The sequence below is a fragment of the Antechinus flavipes genome, chromosome 3 (genome assembly GCF_016432865.1).
Source record: "Antechinus flavipes isolate AdamAnt ecotype Samford, QLD, Australia chromosome 3, AdamAnt_v2, whole genome shotgun sequence".
NCBI lineage: Eukaryota > Metazoa > Chordata > Mammalia > Dasyuromorphia > Dasyuridae > Antechinus > Antechinus flavipes.
The window spans coordinates 570867103-570885797 of NC_067400.1; the positions used below are offsets into that span (position 1 = coordinate 570867103).

Consider the following 18695-nt stretch of genomic DNA (forward strand, 5'->3'; position numbering starts at 1 on the left):
TTCTGTGTGATTCTAGTTCATGATTTCCTATAAATCTCTCATAGTTGATCTTCCCAAAGCGTTAGAAGCTTTCCTTTTTGTTCTCAACTCATGACTTGTATCCATTTGTGATTTTTGTCTATTACCTCCCATTCCCTTTACCAATTTGCTCTGCTGCCTCATTTGTATTCCTAGATAAAGAAAGCCTTTCCCAGTATTTTAAGTGCACATCATTGTTGGTGTTATGGTGTAGCCATAGGCTACCCATTGCCTTTTAAGTTATCTATAACTTTTAATTCTCCAGACTCTGCTCTATGATTTTCAGTCATGTGGTATCACCAGAAAATAAACTGGTATTAAATACATAGGTTTTGCTGCAGCAGGCAATTTTAATTCAATCCAATAAACATTTATTAAATGCTTCCTGTGTTCCAGGAAGATAGTGTGCTAGGAATGCAAAAACCAAAAAGAAGCAGTCCCTCTGCTCAAGGAACTCATTCTATGGAAGGTGTGGGGAAATACAACATGAACATAGATTAATAAAGGCAAGATAATTTGAGAAGGGAAGAATTGCCAGTGGATTCATAGATGGCTTCACAGAGGAAATGATAGCTAAGATGAACCTTGAAAGGAGATAATAAGAATTCTATAAGGCAGCATCAAGGAATTCATTCCAGGTAGGGATGATAGGATCATTGAAAGCTGTTTGTAGTTTCTCAAATAAGAAATACAAGCTAATTGCTTTCTCCTACTTAATTTTGAGGAATTTTCATCTGTAACAGTTACCTGAGATATTCATATTGATGGATTAGTTGGATGGACTATCTGTCTAATGCATGTCCAAAACCTGAATAGTGTTAGTATTTTATCCACTTTGTTTTTCTATTCAGTTTTTTTTTTTTTTTTTGCATTTTGAACTAACAAAGAGCTTGAACTTTCTGCCCTCTTTTATGGGAAATACTAGTGGTTCCATTCCCCATATAATTTGGGGGCAGATATGAGGAAAATCAAAGGTCAATACTTGCTACCAAGATCTCTAGGAAAGAAAGATTATAGAAAGGCCAATTAAGGAGATGAGTGAGGGAGCAAAGTAGATCCTGACATTGGGCATATGGTTATACACTTATGTTTATTTCCACAGAAATTATAATGAGAAACACAATCACCATAAAGCCAAGCTTCGAAAAGCCAAGGAACGTTTGACAAATGAAGTGGAACAGCGAGATGAAAGGATTAAACAACTAGAAAATGAAATTGAGGAGATGCAGAGACTAATGGAAAAGGTGAGAAGAAAATAAGTGTGCAGCACCGTGATGGTATGGGTGGTAGGCATAAGGGAATTTTTAGAAAAGGAAGTCAATCTCTTCCATTTATTAAGTGACTGATGAGTATCAGCCCCTGTACTAGGCACCGGGAGTACAAAGGCAAAAAGGCTAAATTATATTTAGGTTACATTTAATATAAAATTCCTGCTACAGCTTAAGCCCATTAGCTCTTATTCTCAGTCAAAACGGAGATCAAGTGATTATTATTCTTTATGTAATATCTGACTCTGTGTCATCTTTCAGGGTTTTCTTCTCTCCAAAATAACCACACCTTTTACTTTCACTACCTTCATGGCCATTATCCAAGCAATATGAGTGAAACTGAGAAGAGAATAGATTTCAGGAAGCCACCCAACCTACAAAAACCAAATATAGTTTGTCGCTGTAAACTATGACTTAGCATCACAGGTCTTGCCTTACATGAGACAGGTTCTATCTTGAGCTCGTCTTACTATCATACTCATGCCTCCCCTCAGAGTTTCCTCTGGGAATAGCAAAATTTGTTTTGTGTCTATGTTTCCCCAGAGTTAAAGATCTTCCTTTTTAAAGATCCTCTTTTTTTAAGGATCTTCTTTCTTTCTTTTTTTTAAAATATATTTTATTTTATTTTATAATAACTTTATATTGACAGAATCCATGCCAGGGTAATTTTTTTACAACATTATCCCTTGCACTTGCTTCTGTTCCGATTTTTCCCCTCCCTCCCTAGATGGCAAGCAGTCCTATATATGTTAGATATGTTGCAGTATAAAGGATCTTCTTTCTAAAGAGTTCCTGACTACCCAGAAATTCAGACCATATGCACCTTTAAAGGGAAAAACAGATGATGAATTTGCTTCTCTGCATCATTCTCTGTCCCTTGTTGCTTCACACTCCTAACTTTTGTATAATTCAGGAAATCTTCCATTTGATTGAGAGACTTTTCTGCTCTGTACTTCTGCCTCAAATTCCTGCAGTTCCTGCCCTTGCAGACATTCAAACCTTTCCTCTGGGGATCAAAGTTCATATCCCCTTGAAAACTCTTGAAGTCTTTTTTCTCTCTTTGTCTTGGTGTTGAGTTATTGTTCTGAGTCTCCTCTTTGTTCCCTCTAATTAAAGGCTAGAGAAGGGTATAGAACTTCATTGCCCAATTCTTTTCATACCTTCCCTAGCACCTCATATCCTCCCCCAATGAACTGATCTTGAATCAATCAGTTATCTTCAGCATGGTTAGTCAGCATCTTCAGGCATATCTTCAGCATCTTCAGCACCTAATAAATACCTGGGTCACTCAGGATAAGACAAGGAATTCATATCAATCGTAGTAAGTTTCATATCTTATCAAGGAAATTTCACTACTTTTTAAGTAACTATTTAGTGTCAGAAGACAAGTCTTCACCAATGGAGCAAATTAGCATTTTTACACTTCATATTGAGAAATTTCTTTAATGTAAAACAAGTTCCTTACCAATAATGTCAGTGTACATTATGAGTACATCCACTACATTCTCCCCCTTAATTAAAAAATGTGTGCTCTTTTGCAGATTATGTAATTGTGTCTTTTATACAGTGTCCTAGTTCTGAGGATGATATTGAGAATCTAGGAATAGTCATAATCTTCATGGAAAACTATTGCCTATTTAAAACATGCCACCAACATAATAATATGACAATTTATATAAAACATGATGCTTTTCAATAAGTCCTCCCTAATTCTGTCTAGTTTTAAACATATTATTCTCTCTTAAAGTATCTGAATGTAGCTTCCAAGTTAAAGATGGAGGGGATATATCTAAAACATCTTATTAATCACTTGATTGATGTACACAGACGGCATCAAGTTATATAGATCCCAGTCTTTCTCAATTGATATCAAAATGTCATTTGAACTCAACAAGTGTAAATTTCTTTATGTCTATTAAGGGAAGAAAGACACTAAAGACTATAGGTTTGAATCCAGGGGCTAAATTGAACCAATAGATCAAGGTGATACATAAAAATATCTTTTTCTCCTCCAAATAAAACACATCAAGTATAAAGCTATCAAGAAGAAAGCTGTGGCTACGCACATTAAGAGATTTGTTGGCATCCTAAAATCAAAGCTGAGTGAGAACACATTTAAGGCAACTAATATCTGTGTAATACCAGTTTTGACATACTCTTTTGAAACTGTAAAATGTTTATTATTATTATTATTATTAAAATTATTATTATTATTAACAGATTTGGAAAGTGTCCTAACTCATACATTCATAATGAAACACAGGACCCATTATACTGAGTCAGCTTATGGAAAAATAAAATTTTGTAAAAATAAAAATGAAGAATAGAATTGATGCATATCTCAGAACATGTAATAAATAAGTTAAAAATTTGGAGAAATACTTTTATAATAAGCAGTCATCACTTCATCAAGAAAATAAAGGGTAATGATAGACACACACCTATGAAATTGTCTGATGTTAACCAGAAGTGGTTTACCTCTGAATATAGCTTAATAAACACCTAAAATCCAAGAATGAAATCAAAAAACTCTCTTTGAGTGACATTCACAAGAATTCAACCAATCTAAACAAATGGCTGAGCTATATAGACTTGTATATAGAAATAGAAGGGTCCAGCAATTGAGGATTGGGCCACTAATGTCTAAGGGATTGTAGAAAAATAAGCACACTAAAACAATGCTGGCAGAGCTGTGAATTAGTATAACTACTTTGGAAGGCAATTTGGAATTATTCAATTAAAGTAAATTAAATGATTATAGTCTTTTCTTTAGTCTAGAATCTAGTGCTAGTCATATACCCCAGGAGGGTGAATGACAAAGAAGTAAGATCCCATATACACCAAAATATTATAGCAACATGTATTTTAAAAAATTAGAAATGAAATTTGGTAGCAAAGAATTGGAAAATAGATGCCATGGCCAAACAAAATAGTGCATAAACATAATAGAATATTGCATTTCTTAATATAACATACATTGCTATAAGAAATGAAAACTATAATGAACACAGAGAAGCAAGAAAACTTACATAAAATGCCACCACATCAACTAAGCAGAGCCAAAAAATAAAACTACAATAATGTAAAAGAAAAAAATAACTACCACAAAACAAACAAAAAAAACATTTGTAAATGATACAAAATTTCAAAGACCTAACTTGTCTCCTAACAATAAATATGAGAAATTATAATTCCCAACTCATTTTCAAAGGTGGATGATGAAGATGAAGGGATCACAAGTGTGGAACATTATACATATTATTAATTTTTTCCTATATGTTTATTGGTTTATTATATGAGCTGACTCTCTGAGAGAAGGAATACAAAGGGACATTTAGGTAATGTAAAAACAAAAGATATCAATAAATATTAATTTTTTTTAAAAAGTCAATACTTAATGAGGGTCAGGACCTTCCATAAGTGATCACTCAAAGTGATTAGTTATCCCCAAATTTTATGTTCTTCCCAATATCAACCACAACTTAGTATCTCCCTAATGTCATTTATCTAATTAGCATCAATTGGCTTTTGCCAATTTACTGAGAAAATTAATTGAGGACCAAATTTTAACATCCCAAGCTATCTGCATACCTTGGCTTCTCAGGAAGAATAAATTCAAACACATGATTGCTGAGAAATAGTCCCCCACCAAATTATTTTCTGGGTATGGTCTCTATTGCAAGACAGGGTATATTGGCTGTCAGACTAATTTGCTGCTAGACTGGACCAATCAGATTGTTCCTCAGAGCTGATTCTTAACCAGGCTTGGCTACTGCTGCTATCTCTTCTGATTATTTAGGGGACCTTTGATCCTTCTTAGCTTTTGAAGCATACGAGGTCATAACCCGGTCCATTTTTTCTAATGCTCATTTATTTGAAATGAGGAAAGAATAAACACTACAGAAATAGAAAAAAACAGTGGTACCTTGTGTTTATAGTCACATGGTAGGCGGGAAATTAGTCAGCGAACAGTGGGTGACAGCCACTACTACCTCTCTCCCACCTGGAGTTCTTGCCATAATCACCACTAGGGCTTAAACCTTTATATACCTATACCAGGCTGTATACTCAGTTACAGCCCACAGTTAATTAAAACATTTCTGATCGCCATGAAGTAAGCTTATAGGAAACAGAATAACAGCACCTGTCCTGAAGCAGGGAGGCAGCAGACCCTTCCATCACACATGTCCATAGGCAAGCTCACCCAGTCTTCATGTGAACTGATAACCAGGGAAATCATATTGTGCATGTGATAAGGACTGGGAGCTTGTTGGATTTCTCCCATGTCATAAAAGCAAGCATCATCCATCATGGAAAAAGGCCTTTCCATTAAGATCTGAAGGACAGAGAATTAAGGATGTTTATTGTTATAACTATTGTTTTATGTAATTCTAGAAATATTATTGATTACAATAAAATAAGAGGTTGAAGGAAATATGCACAGCAAAGAAACAATTTTTGCAGCATACTAATGGCTTACTTAAGAATCTTAAAAGAGGCAACTAAAATTAGAAAGAGCAAAAAGTTTATACAAATTAATAGAATAATTTAGTTGAGGAGTTGGATATAAAATAAATCTACAAGATCATCAACTTTTCTGTACATCACCAAAAAAATCCAGAGAAATAAGGCCTATTCATAATTATATGTTGTATAGACAACATATAAAATAGACCTCAAAATCCACAGGAATTATATGAATACAGCTGCAAAGCACACTTTTCAGAAACAAAGAACGACTTAAATTGAAAAGAAATACTTATAGTTCATGATACTAATGTAATAAGAATTCTAGTACTAAGTTTATTTACAGATTAGTGCCATATCAATCACATTTCCAAAGGATTACTTTATAGAAATAGACAAGAATATAGCAAAATTCACTTGTAGAAACAAAAAAAACCAAGGATCTAAAGAGAATCGAAATTTTTAAAAAGTAGGAAGTAAGGGAACCTCATGAACCAGATCTCAATGTTTTATTGAAAAGTAGCTTAAAAAACAGATTGCATCCAAACAAAATCCCAAACCAACAGAACATAGTAGCATATAGTGATCAATAAACTCAAGGAAACAAACTAATCAAGGTAAGCATTTTTTAACAAAAAACTTCTGGAAAAATTGAAAAACTGTGAGAGAAATTTGGCCTAGCTTCAGATCACCATCTCATACCACATAAGACAATAAGCTCCAGGTGTATATGTCACTTAGATATAATCAAATTAGAAGACAATAGAAGGAGTTACCTTTCACATTTGGATAAGGAGGGAACTCGATTATATAAGGGATAGCAAAAGATAAAATGGACAATTTTGATTATATAAAATTGAAAAAATTTTGCACAAACCAATAAATGAAAATAATGTACTAGGAAAAATATTTAGCAAACTTCTCCAATGAAATCTGATATATATATATATATGTATATATATATATACATATATGTATATATATATGTAGATGATATATGTAGGGTTGATACAAATATATGAGAACAAGAGCCATTATTCAATCAATAGTCAAAGGTATAAACAAGAGTTCGCAAGAGGAAAAAATTCAAGTTATTAGCAATCATATTAAAATGTTTCTAATCAGTAATAATAATAAGAAAAGCACATGAAAACATTCTGAGATTACTCTTCTTACATATAATATTGGGAAAGAAAACAAATTTTAAAAATTATAATTGTTAGAAGTGCTATGGAAAGTTAAAAAGATTCACGTACTCCTTCTCCAGCTATGAATAGCTCCAAATATTCTGAAAAGCAATTCTGAACTCCAAAAGTCACTAAATGGTGCATTCCCTTTGACTCAGCAATATCACTACTCCAAAGAGATCAAAGACAAGGAAAAGATTCATATATACCAAAGTATTATAACATTACTTTTTATTGTAGCAAATATATGGAAATAAAATAAGTGACATTACCTGGAAAGGGCTGAATAAATTATAGCATAGAAGTGTAATGGAATAACTCTGATCAGTGACATGACCAATCAGAATTCCAGGAAAGTGATAATGAGGCATGGTCCTACTTCTTGGTATAGAGGTGACAGATTCTAGAAAAAGAATGGATTATTCATTTCCAGATACTACCATTCCAACACAAATTGGCTTTGGTTAACATTATAAGGGAAGACTACTATTGGGGGAGGAAATGAAGAAAAAGTCAAGGGAACATTGGAGTGGATAATGATAGTGATTCAGAAAAGGGGAATAGTAAATAAAAACTCAAAACATTTAAAATACACAAAGGAGATCAGAGACAAATTCAGAGAGAACACAGAAAATCAAGGCAATTTCAATACTAATATATTACATTTAATATATATTAAAAGCATCAACCTGTATATTCTGGATTCACAATTTCACATACAATTCTCATGGAAATGTTTTTGATGATTTTTAAATTCTAGTTGAGAGGGGTTTTTTGGTTATTTTTTAAACTGGTGGGATCAGAGCAGACTTCCTATTGGAGGTGGCCCCAGAGCTGAATAATTTTGAAAGGTAGTACATTCCAGGCTTGGTAGATAGCTTGTGCATACATTAAAATAGTTACATAAAAATTGATAAATTTTAAGAGAACCAGGAATACTTAACCTAGAGAAGATCAAAGTATAAATGAGAGGTTCAATTGAAGAACAGCATAAAATCCACAATGGTTAAAGATGTGTCCTTTTTCATGAAGTTTTTCCTTAGGCTAAATCTTTCTGCTTTAAACAATAATGATAAATGACATTTACAAAACTTGCTCAAATTTGAACAGTACTGGGAACTTAGTGACTACTTCATAAATGCTTGTGGACTTTCCATATTATCTCATTTTAACTTCATGAAAACCTTGTGAAGCAACAGGTTCTTTTTATGGCCATTTTATAGATGATGAATACAAGGTATAGTGGCTTGCCCATGATTACCCAAGTACGTTAGCAGTGTTAGGGGCAGTATTTGAACCCCATTCTTCTTGATTCCAAGCCCAGCATTCTTATCTTCTGTGCCATATTGCTACAGTAAAAGTCTAGAGAAGACAATCACCAGTTTCTGACTTCATTCCTCTGCATTCACCCCACCTTGGAGGCAGAAGTTTTGCTTTCCACATAATTCTTCAAGTGGGCTTCTTTCTGATTCCTCTTATGCTTACTATTCGATCTTCAAAATTCTCTCCTGTGAGAAGCCCAATCTTATTTGTAGGAAGAGTAATCTCAGAATGTTTTAATGTGCTTTTCTTATTATTATTAGTGATTAGAAACATTTTAATATGATTGCTAATAACTTGAATTTTTTCCCCTTGTGAATTCTTGTTTTTCTACTTCACTTTATCCAGGTGCCATCTTACAAGGGCATGAGGTATTATATTTTGTGGAGGAGAGATATGTTGAGATAAAGTATTATAAATATGTTACATTTGGTATAAGGGAAATTGAAATTAAATATAAGGGGTAATTTCCTGTCTAAAGAACTTAAAAATCTCAAAATGGATTTTTGTTGTTGTTCAGTCATTTTTCAGTTATGGCTGACTCTTTGTGACCCCATTTAGGGTTTTCTTGGCAAAGACAATATAGGGATTTGCAATTTCCTTCTTCAAATCATTTTGCAGATGAAGAACTGAGGCAGACAGGATGAAGTGACTTGCCCAGGGTCACAGAGCTAGTAAGTGTCTGAGGCCAAATTTGAACTCAGATGAGTTAGGAAGATGACTCCGGGCCTGGCATTCTGTACATCATGGTGCCATGCAGCTGCCCTAGGTGAGCCACTGAGGTAGAAAATGGAGTCTCCACCATAAATCTAAGAATGGATGGACACTTTTTTGTCCAGGATGATTTATTTTAAAATCTATTTTAAAACTTGACATAGATCATGATTAATGGGCTTAGAACTAGAAGGAATCTTAGCAGTTATATAGTACATGATGAATCTGAAGGCCAAAGCTAAATGAGTCATCTATGGTTGTTTAAAGAGTAAGCAACAGAGCTGGATCTGGAATCCAAGACTTCTCACTCCCGATCTAGCCCTTTCTCCACTTACCCTGTATAGCATGCTTGCTTCCTTTCTTTCCAAGTCATTTTTGGCCATAGCTACATTAGCCATCAGTTCTGGAATAAACAATTGCTTTTAAAAGGGCCATTCTATTAGCATAGATATTGCTTCAGCATCTAAGTTCTAGGAGCATTGTTAGTATCCATGTGTCTGATTCCATTAGCCCAGATTTTAGAAACTGGATGGACTTAGTCAAATTTTAACTTTCTCCAATTACCTTTAAAGAAATACAGGTGCATAACATGATGATCATGAGACCCTGGGTACAATTACAGAAGCCAATGATGTGTGGAATGGACAAATAGGTAGCACAGTGGATAGAATCAAGGCCTGGAGTCAGGAAGAACTGAGTTCAAATGCAGCTCATGCATACACTAGCTGTATGAGCCTGGGCAAGTCACTTCACCTAGTGTGCCTCAGTTTCCTCAAATGAAAAATGAACTGTCGAAGGAAATGGAAAACCACTCTAGTATCTCTGCTAAGAAAACCCCAAGTGGAGTCAGAGTTAAGCAGACTGAAAAAAGACTGAACCACAACAACAATATGTGGAATCAGAGGACTTAGTACTTCTTGCTGATGATGACAAACAACAGAGTAATTAGAAAGAACACAGCTGTTTGTCAAGAACTTTATTTAACTTTATTGTGTTTAAAAATATTAAACTCAAGAGACTTCTTGAGTCCTCTATTACTTTATTTTGACATAGTGATGCCTTGATTTTTTAAAGGTAAATGTCAATGGAGTACAAGCTATAGCAAGTCCTACCAAGCTGGAAAAGCTTTAACACAGGAGCATAACCAAATATATATCATTTGAGAACCAGCCTAGTTAAACTTGGAGAGCTCACAGCCAGGGACTGGCCACCATGTGGTTAATTTTTTTGACCATAGCAACTTGTGAAACTTCCATCTCCTAGGGCTCCCTAGAGTTATGATCTCACTGTCTCTCCTCTTTGTTCATTCCCCCCACTCATCCCCACCACATCCAATCTGTTGATCTGACTTTAGTAACATCTCTCAAATAAAATCTTTGCTTTCCTCTAATACTGTCACTTCCAGTGACTACTACAATAGTCTGCTAGTGGGCCTCCCTGTCCTCCTCCACTCAGCTATCAAAGTGACTTTCCTAAAGCAGAGGTGTGACCATGTCACCTTCCCCGTAGCTCTTCCCCTTCAACTCCAGTGGCTCCCTCTCACCTCCAGGATCAAATATAAAATCTTCTCTTTGGCATTCCAAGCCCTTCTTAACCTAGTCTTCCCCTCTGTCTTCCAGTCTTAGATCTTACTCCCTCATTATCTGTCCCAGGGATTTTTTGATCCAGTGGCTTCCTTGCTGTTACTAACATAAGACACTTCATCTCAAGTCTAGGCAATTTCATTGACAATCCCCCATGTCTGGAATGCTGCTCTTCCTCATCTCTGTTTCCTGGCCTCCCTGTTTTGCTTCAAATCTCAGTTAAAATCTTACCTTCAACAAGGCTTTTCTCAATGACTGGTAATCTAGTGCTTTCTCTCCATTGATTATTTCCATAGCTTTTCTGTACATAGTTCTTTGTATATTGTCTCTCCCATTAGACTGTGAGCTCCTTGAGAGCAGGAACTGTATTTTTTTTTACCTTTCTTTGGATCCCCAGAACTCAGCACATCCTGGCACATAGCTGGCATTAATAAATGTTTATTAACTGATCAATTGACCTGCATTGATATAAATATGCAAATAGATGAAATTGTGAATCCTTGGAAGATAATTATAAATGGGAAAGATTCAAAATTTAAACAGCACATAAAATAAGAGAATTTGCAAGAAAGAATGCCAAAATCAATTTAAATTTTCTTTTCTGAATAAAAACAGAAAACAACTTTGGAAAAAAGGATAGAACTCCATCGTTTCCACTTTCTAAGAAAAGACCAATTGAGTTGAATAAAGATAAGTATTAATTATCTGCTTTGTGCAAGTCACTGTGCAGGTGATAGATACAAAGAGAAAATGAAAAATAGCCTCTGCCTTCATGGATGTAGTATCTTACTGTAAGCCAATGTATCTAAGCCCACAATTTATTCCATGATAATAATTCTTAACAATGATTAGGTTGCTACCAGGAAGCTTCTTTTTCCTTAGGAGAAAGAGTTCCAGGACCAAGTCACCACACAAAATGAGAATCTACTCATTGAGAAGAGGCGACTTTTAGAGAGACTAACAGAACAAGATGAAACTATACAAGGCAATAAATGGATGATCTCTTCAGTCCAGAACAGGTAAGGATTTATTCCTAAACAATATGGCTCTTTTCTTTAAAAATGCCTCCACAAAAATATTATTAAACAAAAAGAAAACTGTGACATTTTTCAATTCTTTAAATTATCCCACAATTTACTGTCCTTGACTGTCTTGTTAGGATCATAGATTTATAACTAAAAAGAGACTTTAGTGGTCATGTAGTCTAACCTTTTATTTTATAGATAAAGAAATTGAATCTCAGAGAGGTTAAGTGATTTGTCAGAGTTTACACAGTTAGTAAAAGGCAGAAATAGAATTTGAACTTAAGTACCCTGGCTTCAGATTTAACATGGTGTCCACTAGAACCCACTGGCTCACCTTGTGGCTATAAGTAATGACCATGCCCTAATCCTCAAACCCCTCTTTGGAAAGTGAATTATCTTCAGAAATAGTAACATTAATGACTATCTAATCATTATCATAGTTTGACTAGTTAATTGTATTCCAATGACCTGTTATTTAAGTCCAAAGGGTTTAACTGGAATCAAGGTCCAATCACCTCAGTGATACAACTGGACAAGTACCAGCAATGTATTCTGTTGTCACAAAGACAGATGTCATGGTGGACAGTGGAAAAGAACCCATTGGTATCAATCCAGATTACCTGACACTTCTGGAATAATTATTTCAGAATTTCTTGAATAATATGCCTATATATGATCACATATCTGTTAGCTTAAGGGAAGATGTAAAGATTGATTTTCTGATCCTTTCCTATCCTACTTATTGGGGGGGGGGGGAAATACCAACATTTCAGAAATTACTGATTTTCTACTACTAGGATAAATCTAATGAAGGAAGGGATGGGGGAAAATGATAAAGAATTATAGTAACTGCTTAAAAATTGGTCCTCTCAGAATTCTTTAAAAAAAAAAAAAAAGGAAAAATACACTTCCATTCTGCATATTATTTGCATGTGAACCACAGGAGATGGTTCAGGCCTATATCCAAAAATAATCTAAAATTGCAATCACAAATAGTAGTCATAACATTTCATTTCCCTTGAGCTCCCATCAATTGAAGAATGGCTAAATGTGATACATGAATATAATGGGATAAAATTGTGTTATAAGAAAGGATGTGTGTGATGAATTTAGAGAAGCATATAAAGATCTATGTAAGCAGAGCCAAGGAAACAATATACATAGTAACTACAACAATGTAAATGGAAAGAACAGTATACCAAAAAATCTAAAGTAAATGAAAGAAAATTATAAAAGTCATGTGGGACTCAAATGAAGACATAATGTGAAGACACCCTCAGTCTAACCCTTCATGGAAATGGGAGGTTCATAGGTGTTATTTATTGAAATGTTTTCAGATTTTTTTTTCAAAGTATCAATCAGTTGTGCTAATCTTTTTTTCCTTTCTAAAAAATATTCTCTGGAAAGATCTATGGACACTGAATGTGAATTGAAGGATAGTATTTTCACCCTTTATGTTTGTTTGCTTTTTCTTATTGTTTTTTCCCTTTTGGTCTGATTTTTCTTGCATATCATGACAACTGTGGAAATATGTTTAAAAGAACTGTATATATTTAGCCTATATAAAATTGCTTGCTGTCTTGCAGAGGAAGGAGGCAAAGAAAGGAGAGAGAAAAAAATCTGGAACACAAAGTCTTGCAGAAATAATTGTTGAAAACTATCTTTACATGCATTTGGAAAAATTAAATACCATTGAAACAATAAATAAAAATACTCTTTATCATATGGGGATTGCCCTGAGGGATGGGGAGGGAGAAAGGGATTCATGGGCTAACATAGTCATGTAAAAAACAGAAAACATCAATTAAAAACTGATTTTAAGTGGAAGAACCCAGCTTATTACCAGTGTTCTGTCTTGAAAGATAGTGAATTCCCTTTTACCCAAAATCTTCAAACAGCAGTTAGATGACTACATGTGAAAAATGCCAGTTAGAATGGATGACTTTTGTTAAAATTCACTCAATAATGAGCTCCTATGAGTCATCTACTTCTTCCACATTTCTTAATTATACCTACCATGCTTCTGCACTTGAGTTATGTGTTTATTAAATTTTCAGGCAATTTGCACTTAATTTAGTGCTACTAAAGAATTGTTCTATCATATTGTGGTTCCTAAAATCAAGGCAAAAGCCCAGGACACCAGAAAAATGGGAACTCTTGGAATTACACAGGATCCAGACAAAAATGTGTAGTTTTACATCTGGTTTTTGCCACCTGTAGAGTTCTTTTCCTGGATGAAGAAAACAAGCTACTGCAGGAAAATAGCCTTCGGCTTACCCAGCAGGTTGGCTTCCTAGAGCAAATCCTCAAGACTATCCAGCTTCGAAGGGGAGAGGTAAGAAATTTGTTTCCTATTTAATCTTCAGTTTTCAGGACAGCATCTATTTTCTTTACATCTACACTGTTCCACTGTTCTCATAGTGAGCAGCAGGGAAAAACCCAATTGACTGTAAACCAGAATATCAAGCACTTATTTATAGAATGATTCCTCCAGAATGGCTTTCCTCTCCAGAAAAATCTTTCTTTAAAGAATTCTCAGCACCCAAGTATGTCTACTGGAAAACTATTTGGTTTTTATTTGATCTGCTGCATTTTTCATGGGTGCACCAAAAAGACAAGTGTCCCACAAAGACTTAGGCAATAGCAGGAAAGGCTCCAACTAGGCTAAGATGGGAAAGAACAATGTGTGTACCACAATTGTTAGAATTCCTATAATCACAGAATTTCAGAGAAAGAAGGGACTTTTAAGATTCCAATCCTCTATCAGATTTTTGATAAGTGCATCTCCAGGTTTTGTTTTAAGAAACAAATTATTATCTATATTGTAATAAACTTATTTGTTTTATTAAGATTTTCATTGAAGGTCCAAAATGAAATATCCTAGTTATGCTTCAGATTTGTGACACTATTATAAGTGTCTTTACTGATGAAAAATCCATAGTTTAATTGGGAGGAAAGCAGCAATAATGTACTAAGTCTCTAAGACTAGAAAGTCAGTTAAACTGACACCAATGAATAAGGGTAGAGGATATTACCGTTAGGATAAAAATTGGTTGCATCATCTTGCCTCTGCTTGCAACCTGTGGGAAGTTTTAGCTTGCAGGATTCTAATCAAAAAGTGGGTTAAAAACAGAAGTGAATCTTGTTCTGGGTAAGATATATCAATCAATCAGCCAACATTTATAAAATGCCTACTATGTACCAGGCACTATGCTAAGTACTAGGAATACAAAAAAAGAGGCAAAAATTAGTCCCTGCCCACAAGGAGCTTTCAATCTAATGGGAAGGCACTAGAATTAAAAGGAATTGGGGAAGAATTCCAGTAAAAAAATAGAATTTTAATTGGGACTTAAGGAAAGCAGGGAGATTAGTAGGCAGAATAAAGAAGAGAAAGAATTCCAGGCATGTAAGACAACCAGAGAAAATTGTCTGGAAGTGAGAGAGACAGACAGACAGACACAGAGACAGAAAGACATAGAAACAAAGGCAGAGACAGAGAAACAGAGAGAAACAGACAAAGATAGAAAGACAGATTGGAGACAGATACACACTTACAGAGTATCTTGTTTATGGAACATTTAGTAACCTAGTATCATTGGATCAAAAGTAACTTGTCAGGGAGAAAACTGTAAGAAGACGGAATGAGAGGATGGTACTAGATTACAAGGGGCTTTTAAATGTCAAACAGAATACTTTGTTTTTAATCCTGGATACAGTAGGAACCATTGAAGTTTATCAAATAGGGGGCTGGTATAGTCGGACCTACGCTTTAGAAAAATTACTTTAGAATCTGAATGAAGATGGTTTGAAATGGTAAGAAACTTGAGGCAAGCAGCCCGACCAGCAGCCATTGCCATAGTCCAGGCATGAGATGACGAAGGCCTGCATTAGAGTGATGGCAGAGTCAGAGGGGAGAAGGAGGAATATTTGAGAAATGTTGCAGACCTTGACAACAGACTTGTTACAGGAGGTGAGAGATAGGGATGACTTTTAGGTTACAAACCTGAAGGACTGGGGAAATGGTGTCCTCTGGAGTAATCGGGAAGATATGAAGGGGACAGAGTTTAGAGAGAAAGATAATGAATTCTGTCTTGGACATACTGAGTTGAAGATATCTATTTGATATCCAGTTCAGGATAGCTGAAAAGCAGTTAGACATGTGAAAATGGAGGTCAACACAGAACTTGGGACAGGAAAAGGAGATCTGAGAATCATCAATATAGAAATGGTCATTAAATTCATGAGAGCTCATCAAGTGAAGTAGTATATAGGGAGAAGAGAAAAGCTAGAATGCTGAGCAACACATACAGTTAGAGATTGTAACCTAGGAGAAGACCAACGAATAAGACAGAATATTGATCTGATAGTATAAGAACCAGGAGAAAGTGAGATTCCAAAAATCTAGAAAAGGAAGTAGGAAGAAAGGGAGAATAACCAATAGTATCAAAGACTGAAGAGCAGTAAAAGAGAATGAGAATTGAGAAGTCATTAGAAGTCATGAGTAACTTGGGAAAGAGAAGTTTTGACAAAATGATAATGTTGAAAGCCAGATTATAAGTGATGAAGGAGAGAACGAGAGGAGAGAAAGTGAAGGCCCCTATTGGAGGTGACCTGTCTGAGAAGTATAACTACAAAGGGCACAAAAGATATAGGACTGGCAGGAAGGGAAGCATCAATTGAAGGATTTTTCAAGATAGGGGAGCTATGGGCATATAGTAAATAGGAGGGACTAAGCCAGTAGAGAGGGAGAGATTGAAAATAAGAGAAAGAGTGGGGATGAAAGAAAGGGACAAACTGGAGAAGATGAGATGGAATGGGATCACTTGAACCAGTTAGAGGGGTTTGCCTTATTAAGGAGTAAGGACACTTCATTATGTAAGATAGGTGAAGGAAGAGAGAGTAGCAGAAAGTGCCTAAGCAATAGGAAATAAAGAAGAGGAGAGAAGAGGAAGCTCACTCCAGATGAGCTTATTTTTTCTGTAACATAGGTAAATCTAGGGGAGGGAGTGGGAGGAAGAAGGAGAAAATTTGGAACACAAGGTTTTGCAAGGGTCAGTGTTAAAAAATTATCCATGCATATGTTTTGAAAATAAAAAGCTTTAATAAAAAATAAAATATGAGGCAAGGTTCCCAGGTGAGAGAATTCATCAAGGGAGTGCAGAGTCATAAAAGGTTTGAGGAGGGGTGAAAATGTTTGGAAGAGATGCTGTGGAGAGTAGGAAAGTGAGTGATTTGGTATAAGGTAGGTAGAATAGCCTTGGCTAGCAGCAATGAGGGCCTATTTGAGATTGTATAGCCAATTTGCAGCAAATCCAGTCAGGATGATTGTTTCCTTTTCATCTTTGTCATCCAGCCCCTCCCCCTCTTAAAACCCCTTAAGACACAATTTCCTTGCATGTCCTGGTGTCACCTCCCTGATGTCACCTCCCTGATGTCATGGTCCTCTTCGAGATTGAAGGACAAACAACAGCAATTCAGCAGCACATGTATAAGAGTGAAGATGAGAGTGAGGCTCCAAGTTTGAATGGATGCAATCACAATGTGATGAATGATCTAGGGATTTGAGAAGGATTTACAATATAAAGCAGAATTGGCTCACCTAGAGATCAATAGGAGTAAAAGGAGAGAGAGTGGTTAGTACAGGGGAGATTGTCTGGAGAGGTATTTAAGAGGATAAGACTAGTTTCGCATTTACTTGATGAAGGTAATTTCTTTCTGGTTGCATGACTGGCAGGTCATGCAAGACTTGGACTGGATGTATAGATCTGGGATTCTGAACAGCGCTGAACAGAATAGATTTCTGAAGAGATGAGCTCACAGTTAGATTATGCTGCCTGAATGATAAGAACTTATGCCCTTAGGACTGGCGCTTGTGAATTTCAAACCGTGCTTTGTAGCCACAGCCTTATTCAGAAGTGTTTGATTCAATACATGGTATTATGGTTCAATACATATTCAACACATTAGTTGGCAAATTTCTTTGCTTAATTAAAAATTAATGTATAAAAGAAAAGTGAGGGAGATAAGCAAGGAAACTTTGAGGTCTATCTCGGTCAATCCACAGGCAATTTTTAAAGTGTTCATGTATTATGCATTGGGAATACAAGGACAAAAATGATGGAAACTTATATTCTTTTGGGAGAGAAAAGATATATTTGAGATATTTTTAAAAATAAGCTATTTTGGGGGCAGCTAGTTGGTGTAGTAGATAGAGCACCTGCCCTGAAGTCAGGAGGACCTGAGTTCAAATTTGACTTCAGACACTTAACACTTCCTAGCTGTGTGACCCTGGGCAAGTCACTTAACCCCAATTGCCTCAGCAAAAAAAAAAAAAAAAAAAAAAGTATTTTGAGAGAGAGACAGAGATAGAGACAGAGAGAGAGAGAGAGAGAGAGAGAGAGAGAGAGAGAGAGAGAGAGAAGAGAGAGAAGAGAGAGAGAGAAAAAGAGAGAAAAGAAAGAGAGAGAGAGAAAAAGAGAGAGATACAGGGAGACAGAGAGAGAGAAGAGAAAGAGAGAGATACAGAGAGACAGAGAGAGAGAGAAGAGAAAGAGAGAGAGAGAGAGAGAAGAGAAAGAGAGATACAGAGAGAGAGAGAAGAGAGAGAAGAGAAAGAGAGAGATACAGAGAGAGAGAGAGAAGAGAAAGAGAGAGATACAGAGAGACAGAGAGAGAGAGAGAAGAGAGAAGAGAAGGGAGAGAGAGAGAGACAGAGAGAGAGAAGAGAGAGAGAGAGAGAGAAAGAAGAGAGAGAGAGAAGAGAGAAAAGAAAGAGAGAGATACAGAGAGACAGAGAGAAGAGAAAGAGAAAAAGAGAGATACAGAGAGACAGAGAGAGAAGAGAAGAGAGAGACAGAGAGACACAGAGAGAGAGAAGAGAGAGAGAGAGAAAGGAGAGAGAGAGAAGAGAGAAAAGAAAGAGAGAGACAGAGAGAGAGATACAGAGAGACAGAAGAGAGAGAGAGATACAGAGAGAGAGAGAGAAGAGAGAGACAGAGAGAGAAGAGAAGAGAAGAGAAGAGAGAGAGAGAGAGAGAGAGAGAGAGAGAGAGAGAGACAAAGATAGATAGATAGATAGATAGAGAGAGAGAGAGAGAGAGAGAGAGAGAGAGA

At 35.7% G+C, this 18695-nt stretch overlaps 1 protein-coding gene across 5 annotated transcripts in view; it reads left to right on the forward strand.

Moving 5' to 3' along the window:
* CCDC30 (coiled-coil domain containing 30) overlaps positions 1 to 18695 on the forward strand; it is a 145749-nt gene that overhangs the window by 107554 nt on the left and 19500 nt on the right. For all 5 annotated transcript variants that reach the window (XM_051987909.1, XM_051987910.1, XM_051987911.1 and 2 more), the window contains 3 exons: positions 1121 to 1262; positions 11440 to 11576; positions 13803 to 13917. In XM_051987909.1, the coding sequence (XP_051843869.1) occupies positions 1121 to 1262; positions 11440 to 11576; positions 13803 to 13917 (394 nt within the window). The remainder of the gene's footprint in view (positions 1 to 1120; positions 1263 to 11439; positions 11577 to 13802; positions 13918 to 18695) is intronic.